We start from the raw sequence: 10,932 nt of genomic DNA, 5'->3' as shown, positions 1-10,932 counted from the left end.
CACAGGAGGAGAAGATTGGCGGCGGATCGTCGAGTGGCGGTGATCATCGACGACCTAATCCATCCCCCTAAACCAAACACTGCATCCCCTTGATCATTAGTAGTATCAGCGTATTAATTAGTAGCACAACTCAGTGATTATGTCTATTATCGTTGGATGCGAGCCGTATAGATGAACTTGTAGCCACCGCGCTTCAATTAACGCTAGCTGGGTTGATGTAGATAAGAATTGCAAAGAGTTCTTATTATTACAAAGTGGCCACCACATGCAATGCAGCACACTTCAACATGAGAGAGATCATTACAAGTTTAGAAGAGAGGAACGACCGATCCCATACAAAACGAGCCCCAAATAGATAAAGTGTACAGGGAAGATTCAGAACCAGCAGGCCTTACTAATGGTAAAATGCATGGGTGGAGACAAATGATAAACACTGCCAGCGTTACGCTGATATGTTTTGTGACAAAAAGAAAATTACAGACAAAAATGACATTCACATTCATCCAATACACTTATTCAAATTTCAAAACCTGTCAGAAAAGATTCAGAGTGCCCGGTATACCCTTTTCACCCACGCTGATGATGATCAAACGGGCACGTATACAGCACACACCAGTTGACAGCAAATTGGGACATTATTTCTCTACCTATATTGTTGTAGCGTCGGTTGATCGATGGAGCCGGCATGGATTATGGAACCGAATTCACTGTAATTAATGTATATATAGTGCTTGGTGAATGAATTAGCATGAGCTAGAGCTACTGCTTGTCGATCTGCCCGAGCTTGCCGAGGCCGTTGCAGTTGGGGCAGACGATCTGGGCCTGGTCCTTCCTCGCCGCGTTGGCCCGGAGCGTCGAGCCCGCCTTGCGGATGAAGCCGGCGCCGTCGCATTCCGGGCACCTGCAGCACAGGATCGATCGATCGTTTATTATTTGGCCATGCCATGGATTATATGATGATGGAAGCTCGCTACTAGGCTACCTGCTCTAAGATCGATCGAGAGACTCTCTGATCAGTCGAGATACTATACTAGGCCATAAGATAAGATTGCAGCTTACGTGTCCTTGCGCGAGAAGAGGATGGGGAAGGCCGTGCCCACGAGCGCGACGGCGACCGCGCCGGCGATGAGGTACGTGTTGCCCTCCGCCGCCACGTCGCCCACCGCGGCCACCGCCACCAGCCGCCCGGGCGCCCTGCTTGACCTCCTCGCCCTCATCAACGGCGGCAGCTGCTGCTGCTGCCAAGCGGAGGAGCGGGCCGCCACCGTGCAACAACCAGCCGCTGGCGCGTTCACGACGGCAGCCATTGGTGGATCGCACTGATCACCACCGAAGAGAGCAGGGGATGGATGATCGATGGAGCGAAGAATATTGGAGAGGATTCTGCGACTGCGAGCGATCGAGGAATAAGCTGGCAATAGCTCGCGACGAGGAGAGGGGGTTAATACAAGGCAAGGTTGGAGGTGGTGGCGACGAGGATGAACCGCGACCTCACAAACTGGATCACCGGATAAGCGAGGGAGCTAGCTAGGCGGGCACGAACCGCACATACACATAGTACGTCGCTGCCGGGTCCCGTACTGCAGTGACCGTGCGTGAACAGTACAACATCCCCATCGTACTAGTACATAGAGTGGGCCAGACTCTGAGTCAGCCAGTGGCCGACTGCCCATCTCTCTTTTTTTTTTGAGGGAATGCCTTCATGGCCGACTTTATTGATTATGGAATATGATTGCATCATTTGCCAAAGTAGCAATGAGAAAACTAGGCGGCTCATCGGCCCAAGTACAAGAAGTCCTATTGACGAAAGAATTTTTTGCTAACTCATGTGCTACTTGGTTGGCACCTCTTACAATGCTCTATAGAGATTGAACTAAAAGTCATCCAAATTGATAAGCATTCATCATAAACTGTCGCTGTTGTAGTTGCCGAGAAACCCTCTCGTATTGTAGTTACAACCTGCATACAATACGAGTTAATAATAATCCAGTTGCAACCGACCTGCTCCGCAAGACGAAGCCATCCAGCAACGCATAAGCCTCCGCCATAGGTGCATCACCAACATGTGATAAGTATCTCTGCCCATGGCAACCACTCCACCTGTATGATCTCTAATAATCGCACCCGTAGCGCATGTGCCTGTTTCTTCACTATAGCTCCCATCAATATTAAGTTTAACAAAATCTTCAATTGGCCTCTTCCAGCCCTCCTTCTCTTGGGCCTCCTTCTTGCTGGCGTTAGCGTAGTTCTGAGACAGCACAACAATTGACATTGCCAACCTTGCGAAACTCTGCACAGCTTCTCCATGAAATATCTGTCTTCTTTCCCATCATAGGTACCATCCCCCAGTTAAAATAAGCTCCGCAAAACCCACATTGTTCAGTTCCGATAACATTACATTTCTTCAAAGGATCTCTTCCAGAATAACAGAGCCTGAGTGATCTTCCACAATTACTTCCCGGATTTGATTCCACACTCCCAAACAGCGCCAGATTGCCCGGGCTCTCTGACAAGTAAATAGCACATGCATCACGTCCTCACAACCCAGGTGACAGACCGGGCAGGAGCTTTGATTTCCAATATGTTTGTTTGCCAAAATTCCATTGCACGGAATAAAGCCCCGTAAAGCTCGCCAGCCAAAAATCTTCACTTTACTCGGTAATTTCAGCTTCCAGAGTGTATCCCATACCTTCATATAGTTTGAGCCTCCCGCTTGATCAAAACCTGGTCTACTGCCATATTTATGTTCCCATTGCACATGATAAGCAGATCAAACAGAAAAGAGACCACTCCGATTAAAGTGCCAGGCAACTGTGTCCTCCCTACCATGGTGCAAAGGAATCTGTAAAATCCTTTCCGCATCCACAGGCCAGAAAAGAGCACGCACCAAATTTACATCCCAAAAACCGTCAACTGGACTGATTAGCTCATTTACAGTTGTTACCAATCTTGATCCTCTTGGAGTCTGAACCCGTAAATTATGGCTAGCTGGAATCTATGGGTCTTCCCATATGTTAATTTTGGATCCATCCCCAACTCTCCAAATATATCCCTTTTCGAAGCACTCCAATCCTGCAAGAATACTTTGCCAAGTAAAAAATGAACCCTGCTTTGGTTTGGCATTTAATATATTTCCATCTGGAAAATACTTTGCCCTCAGCACCTTTGCACATTAAGAATCTGGATCGCACAACAACCTCCAGACTTGCTTCGCTAATAAAGCCAAGTTAAAACTCTGTAGATCCCTGAAGCTCATTCCTCTTTTGAGCTTCGGTATACACATTTTCCACCAAGCCGACCAATGTATTCTCTTCTTCTCGTCGTCATCGCCCCACCAATGCTATGATATCGTGTCAGTAACTCCTTTGTAAATTTTCTGAGGGAGCCTGAACACCATCATCGCATATACTGGTATTGCTTGAGCAATCGATTTGATGAGAATTTCCTTCCCTCCCAGACTCAACAACTTTTCCTTCCAACCACCTATTCGAGCCCGAACTCGTTCCACCAGATGCCAGAAGCGATCACTTCTGTTAGCGCCCACCAGCGCTGGAAGTCGCAAATACTTACCATTAAGGGACTCTGTCATGACATTCAACGTTTCACAAACCAGATCCTTGACCTCCACTTCCGTGTTCCCACTAAAGAAAATACTCGACTTTCCTTTACTAACTTTCTAGCCCGAAACATCACAATATCGGTCCAAAACACCTCTCAAAGCCATGGCATTCCGATGATCCGCATGCATCAAGATCAGTGAATCATCAGCAAAAAAGAGGTGTGATATAACAGGGGCCCCGCTACAAACTTTTACACCTTCGATCTCACCTCGGCGTTCTGCTCCTTGTATCATACTGGATAAGCCCTCGGCTACTAATAAAAATAAGTAAGGTGATAAAGGGTCACCTTGCCTCAGTCCCCTGGATGGTGTAAATACTTATGTTTCCATCCCATTAAATCGGATATTGTATTTAACCGTTGTAACACAACTCATAATGATATCAACCCATTGTGGATGAAAAACCATCTTCAACATTATTTGTTTCAAATAAATCCACTCAACCCGATCATAAGCTTTATGCATATCTAGCTTGACCGCACATAAACCCCTCTTGCTTTGTTTCTTTTTAATTGCATGAATGCTCTCATAAGCTACCAAGATATTATATGTTATTAATCTACCTGGCACAAAAGCGCTTTGATAACAACTAACAATATCTTGTAGAAGCTTCTTTAGTCTATTAGCAAGAATTTTTGAAATAACTTTATAGACCACATTGCACAAACTGATGGGCCCAAATTGTGTTACCTTCTCTGGACTATCAACCTTCGGAATCAGAACTATTGTGGTTTCATTCCACCCTTCCGGAATACCAGCAGAATTAATAGCGTCCAAAACCTCCTTCTCCAGATCTTCACCCAACATATTCCAAAACCGTTTAAAGAAAATTGCATGGAGCCCATCAGGCCCCGGGGCTTTCAAATCCCCAATACTAAATAGAGATGCTTTTACCTCTTCTCGGGTAAAAGGGGCTATAAGCTCATTATTCATCTCATTTGAAACCCTCCTGCCAACATCAGATAGCGCCTCCGGCCCAAGATGATTAACCTCCGAAGTATATAGGTTGGTGAAATAAGACTGCACTAGATCCTTCATACCTGATGCATCTTCATGTTTCACACCATTATCATCAACCTTCATACCTGATGCATCTTCATGTTTCACACCATTATCATCAATCAAAATTTAATTAGATTCCTCCGGCGCCTGCTAGTTGCAAGATTCTGGAAGAAATCCGAATTCCTATCACCATGCTTTGACCAGTTTGCACGTGCCCTTTGCACCCAATAAATTTCCTCTTGTTCTAGTAAGAGCTCAATATTCAGTAGCAACTCCTTTTGCCTTGCTAAGTTATCATCAGTCAATGGACCTCTGCGCACTTTTTCCAACTCTTTTTTTAGTTTCTTCATATGCCGAACAGGTGCTTTCAACACCTCTCGGTCCCATGTGTGTAAGTCCTCATGGACTTGGCGCGTCTTCTGCATGAGCGTGGAGCCCCCACCAGGCAGACTTGCACATTCCCACGCAGTGCAAACTATCTCATTGACAGTGGCCTCTGATAACCAACGTGCCTCAAACTGCCTCTTCCTTTCAACAACATGGGGCACAACAACACCTTCCGTATCAACCACAATTGGCCTATGATCTGATTTAGTCATTTCAGCATTAACCAATCTAGATGATGGGAATAGCTGGTTCCAAGAACTGTTCTCTACTCCTCTATCCAGACATTCCCTTATTCTTCCTCTTTGCCAGGTGAACCTATCACCTTCATAGCCCAAATCTGCCAGACCACAATCTGACAAAGTGTCATGAAAAGCTTGCATGTATCTTTGCGGTCGAGGAACACCACCCTCCTTCTCAGTATTGTACAAAATCTCATTAAAGTCTCCCAGAACAAGCCATGGTTGGCTTATCCTCCCATGCAAATCTCTTAGCTGAACCCACGAATCACTTTTTTTTATCCCACTTTGGTTCTCCATAAAATCCCGTTAGTCTCCAGCTCACCTCATCTTCTACCGTAACATCAATGAAGAATCGTGAGATATCATTTGCAACAATTTTTGTTTCCTTCTTCCACATCAGTAGAAGACCACCACTGCGCCCATCGCTCTCATGGAGAAGCAGATGATCAAAACCAACTCTCCTCCTTAATTTTTCTGCCTTAACTTTCCCCAGATGTGATTCAGACAGAAAAATCACATCGGTGTTTTCACGCTTTTGGATCTCCAGAAGCGCGCGAACTGCTCGGGCACTTGCGAGCCCGCAGTAGTTCCAAGCTAAGATCCTCATTGGGCTCGGCAACCCTCCTCGAGGGAGGACGCCGATGATGCCATCTTTATATCAGTATTTTGGGGTTCCTCACTCTTCCTTAATCTCTTTTTATCTTGCACCTTCTCAGGGCTATCAAATTTACCTTCTATATGAGTAACCATCATTCGAACATTTGCTGCTGTGTCCTCATTTTCAGTTTCATAAGGGTACTCTAAAACATCCTCCTGATCACCTCGGCCAAAACCGCGCACGTGGCCTCTTCCTCTTGAAAATTCCCGTCCATCCCTGCCGCTGTCACAACCCATAGGCTATCGCCCAGCAGTGACTGGAAACTTGACCAGAAGCCAATCCCCCCATTCACAAGTTTCTGGTTCATGAACTCCGTCCCCACACTCCCGTACCTCATGACCTAGAAGACCACAGAAAGCATAGAACTGCGGTAGTCTCTCGTATTGAACAGGATATTTCTTTGCCTCTTTAAGAATAATTGGAACAAATCTCACCAAGGGTTTATCAAGATTAAGTTGTGTCGGGTACCACGATTAGGGACACCCTAATCGGGGTACTAAGATCACCCTAAAAACGCAAAACACATATCAGGCAACTGGGCCCACGAAGGCCCACGGCCTCCTTCCAATCTGGAAGAAAGGAAGGGACTCAAAGAAGCCCAGCATGCGGCCCACCCGCACCTTCCTCGAACCCGTGGAGCGATCTCCGCCTCGCTCGAGGGCTCCTGTCGAGACCCTCGACTACACCTCGCATCTCCGCCTCGCTAGAGGGTAGCGAATCTACCCTCAAGCGGGCAACTCCTCCCCCGCCTCACTCGAGGGTAGCGAACCTGCCCTCGAGCGGGCAACTCATCTCCGCCTCGCTCGAGGCCACCCCTCGGCGTAAAGGACAAATGGCCCTGCCGCTCACCCACCCGTCGTACGGAGGCATTAAGTGCCAACTATTCCTCCACAGCGCCCAGGACAGACGGCGTCAGGCCGCCATTCCCCACAGTGGCTGTGACCGGAGTCCCGTCCGCCAACTCCGGTCACTGCTCCGCCATCCCGGACGCTGTGGCAGCACTGTGGGCCCTGCGACGCGGGACGAGATGCGCTCGGCACAGTTCCCGTTACTATTCTGCCTACTCCGGCTGTCCGGACTCCACCTCACCCGCGTGTATGGCCCCGGGCACGCCTCCAGCCCGGGAGGGGTCCAGTGTCGCCACGAGCCCCTCGAAGAGGGACGCCCGGCGCTAGCGGCCGGAGGCCCGGACCTCCCCCCCCCCTCGAGGGGTCTGGGACCTCCACGCGACCTTTGAACCTCCTTAGTGCGCACGCCGGCACTTTGTCCAGGGGGGTCCGGGGTCGCCAGGTGCCCCGTTACCACTGGAGCACGCAAGACCCTGACCTGCAGGGCCCACGGAACGCCACTACGCCACATCTGGAGGACTGTACACCCTACAGCGATGACCACGCCGCCTGCTGGGGCTGGCAGGACGCCGGCGCGATCTCCGCAAGACCAAGGACGATACCCAGGACGACCGCCATGCCCGACGCCATACCCCACAGTGTACTTCCCACAGTACTCGACTGTTGTATCCGCACAGCTCGGGGAGAAACGACGACTTCCGCGATCCCCTGTACATGTACCCGTCCCTCCTTGTGTCTATAAAAGGAGGAGGCGGGCTTCCCTTAAGGGGGTCGGTCGGCTCTCTAGGCATTACACCGCTCACAGAGCACATACTCGCTTCTAGCCCAACATCGCTACTCGCCACGCTCAACTCCTCTCCTAGCAGAGACTTGGGAGCCTCCCTCCCTCTCTTGCCTCGCTTGTACCCCCTACTATAAGCACTTCGGGTGCAAGATAATATAGTGCCCTCACACACCCTCTTGGTGGACGTACGGCCCCGCGGCTGGAACCAGGATAAACCCGTGCGTTATTGTGTTGCCTCTTGCATCAACATCTGGGACGAGGAAACACGTAGCATTTATTAGTTGGGATCCGGACCCCCGGGCCAGGACACCGACAGGTTGAGTTTCCCTTCTGTGACCATCACCAATATTGATTCCTCTCCAACCTTTGCAACCACTTTCTCCGCTAAAACCTTCTTCTTCATTAAACCTTCCGGTAAACCCATGATCCTCACCCAAGCTGGGATCATCTTCAAAGGATGTTCATAATATTGGAGAAACCATCGTACTTAGCCAGCATCACCGGGGCCCCTCGGAAAATCCAAGGTCCCCCCTCCATCACCTTCGACCAATCACCCCCAAACAATTAAACTGCACCAGAAAAATATCATCTCCTTTTACCTTAAAAAGGATCTCCTTTGCTGCCGACCAAGCATTCCTCATGTGGTTGAACAGGGCCGCATGGCTGAAGGTTTTTGATGTATGAACCCTCATCAACGCAAGTCATCTGACTTCCTTCACCAGTTCATCAAGTTCACCCGACAGATCAAGTTCCTCGCCTTCTTCACCCACGAGTTTCAGACCTTCAAGTCGCTCTTCAACAGTTGGCTCCGACGATGACGATCCTCCCTGAGTACCTGCCATGCGAGGACGCACAGGGTTGGAAGGAGAAATCCTAAGCAGATGATAAACACCTGCCCATCTCTCTTCTTCTTCCTTTTTATTACCCTTTCATTCATTTCATTTCATCAATCATCGTGGCATATAATTGAGGAGACTCAGTTTCAGAAGTTGCCGAATTAATATAGCTCGGGCCTATGGGTGGATGAGGTGGGCCTATGGTTTCGTTGGGTGGGATGTAAACAATGAGAAGCCCAACCAACTTCATTTCGGCCCATGGTTTCCACAAATCATGAGTACAAGCGTCACCAAACAACACAATTCCAAGGCATAAAAAAATCATATGCATCGACCACAGCAATGAAGAATCGCCATCAGGGCACGTACTACAGTCCACAGGAGACCAGAGCAGAGCATGAGCTTAACAAGAAGCTGTTGCGTCAGAGACCGCCCGCAGGCATGCATGAAACTGCTACTGCCTCTGAAATACTACTACCTTTATTCTAAAATATAAATATTTCTAGATTTGATCAAATTAATATTTATTCAACCAAAATACTTATATTGTGGAACGGAGGGAGTACTACTAAAATATGCTCCTCACATACTGCCTCTGAAATACTACTACCTTTATTCCAAAATATAAATATTTCTAGATTTGATCAAATTAATATTTATTCAACCAAAATGCTTATATTGTGGAACGGAGGGAGTACTACTAAAATATGCTCCTCACAATCGCAGTCAACCCAGTTTTAGTGCCGTGCAGCCGCAATCATGCATGAATGCACGCATACGCAATGCAATTCGTCCTGCTAGCTTGCTCAGATGATAATCTTAAGTTTTCAGGAGTTTTAACTTTTCACATAGAATTTGCATCAGAGAATATAAATGAATGCAGCGATCTTGATCTGCCACTACCTCCCTCCCCCCCCAACTCCAGGCCGCCTCCGGCCGGCGGCCCGTGCGTCTCGCGACTAGTCTGCCCTCGTCCCTCCCTCCCTTCCCTCTCTCCCCTCCCCCAACCTCCTTGCCATGTCCATGGTCAACCATTGCCGACCGCCGGGGCCGGATCCGGCCTCCTCCTCGCCGGATCCAGGCCCTCCCGATTTGGATCTCCCCGCCCTTCCACACCCCCCGTTCGGTTTTGCCCCTGGTGGCTCAGATCCACCGCGGTCGGGTGCCCCATGCCTTCTCGATGTGACTGTGTCGGTTCTGGCGTTCCTCGGGCTGGTTTAGCTGGTGCTCCGTCGGTCACCACCCTGGGGGCCCTGGTGTTGTGCCGCCACCGTCTTCGCTTGGGGAGGGGGGCATGTGCTTTGGGCCGGCGCTCTGCTAGTCACTGCCCTCTGGTGGCCGGTGTACATCCTTGCCATGTCCATGGTCGACCATCGCTGACCGTCGGGGCCGAATCCTGCCTCCTCCTCGCCAGATCCAGGCCCTCCCGGTTTGGATGTCCCCGCCCTTCCACCCCCCCGTCCGGCTTTGCCCTGGTGGCTCAGATCCGCCGCGGTCGGGTGCCCCGCGCCTTCTCGCTGTGACTGTGTCGGTTCTGGCGTTCCTCGGGCCGGTTTTGTTGGCGCTCCGGTGGTCACCACCCTGGGGGCCCTGGTGCTGTGCCGCCACCATCTTCGTTGGGGGAGGGGGCATGTGCTTTGGGCCGGCACTCTGCTAGTCACCGCCCTCTGGTGGCTGGCGTCTTGGGCCGGCGCTCTGCTGGCCACCGCCATGGTGTCGCGTCGCGCTCTTGTGGGCTCGAGATCCTGCTTAGCATGACCCATGGTTCAGCACGCTCGTAGCTTTATTGCAATTATGGTGGGAAGTGTGAAGTCATAATCAATGACATGGTCATAAGTTCTGTGGTTATTCCTGCCGCGTCCCCAAAACTGCTCGGCTACCGTCGGTTGACGCTTGTGGTGGGCGGCCGTCATCTCATTCCCAAGAACTCCAGGCGAAAGTCCTGTCTAGTGCTGTGCTGGGCCAACAACAGTGGCGCTTACGTGTGTCGTTCCTCTCGACGTTGTTGTGTAGTCTTGGGAGATGTCGTCCTTCCGCCTCGCCGCCGCATTGCCATTGATGTGTTCGACCTGTGCTTTCACCGCTTTGGTTGTCGCCCTTTGGTGTGGTTGCCACCACCATCTGTGGTTTCATCCCATCGGTGCTGCTTGTGGTGGATTGTTGTCGCATAGGGTGTGGCTTTGGGGTGGGGCCGAGATGAAAGCCTTTGCTCGCTTGCAGGCCGATGTTGGCGACATCTGCAAATGCCGTTTTTCACCTTGGAGGCATCATTCGTTTGTCCCTTCCTCCTCTGTGCCCCCAAGACTGGTCACTTGATTGGTGGTTCATCCTCTGTACCTGCCTCACTTTATTTTACACACTACCATTTTGGTTGCATAGATCGTGGCGGATGCTTTGCCGCCCTATCGCTAATGTTTGCATTTGGTGGATCGTTGGCCCGGACAAATGCGCTGCCGCTGTGTAATGTTTGATGGATGCTTTGCCACTGGTGCTTACTTAGAGCTTGGCAGACGCTTTGCCACCGTTCCTCTACTCTGGCAGATGCTTTGCCGCCGTGGT

At 50.1% G+C, this 10,932-nt stretch overlaps 1 protein-coding gene across 1 annotated transcript; it reads right to left on the bottom strand.

Moving 5' to 3' along the window:
* Positions 1-218: 218 nt before the first annotated feature.
* On the bottom strand, positions 219-1,528 carry LOC120697196. Its single transcript, XM_039980347.1, has 2 exons — positions 1,060-1,528; positions 219-901 (listed from the first exon to the last, which is right to left on the bottom strand). The coding sequence occupies exons 1-2, from the start codon at positions 1,305-1,307 to the stop codon at positions 760-762; spliced, it is 390 nt and encodes a 129-aa protein (XP_039836281.1). The 5' UTR covers positions 1,308-1,528; the 3' UTR covers positions 219-759.
* Between the last annotated feature and the right edge of the window lie 9,404 nt (positions 1,529-10,932).

The sequence above is a fragment of the Panicum virgatum genome, chromosome 3K (assembly GCF_016808335.1).
Source record: "Panicum virgatum strain AP13 chromosome 3K, P.virgatum_v5, whole genome shotgun sequence".
Taxonomy (NCBI): domain Eukaryota; kingdom Viridiplantae; phylum Streptophyta; class Magnoliopsida; order Poales; family Poaceae; genus Panicum; species Panicum virgatum.
The sequence above is the reverse complement of the archived record's forward strand: the minus strand, read 5'-3'. Positions and strand labels throughout refer to the sequence as shown.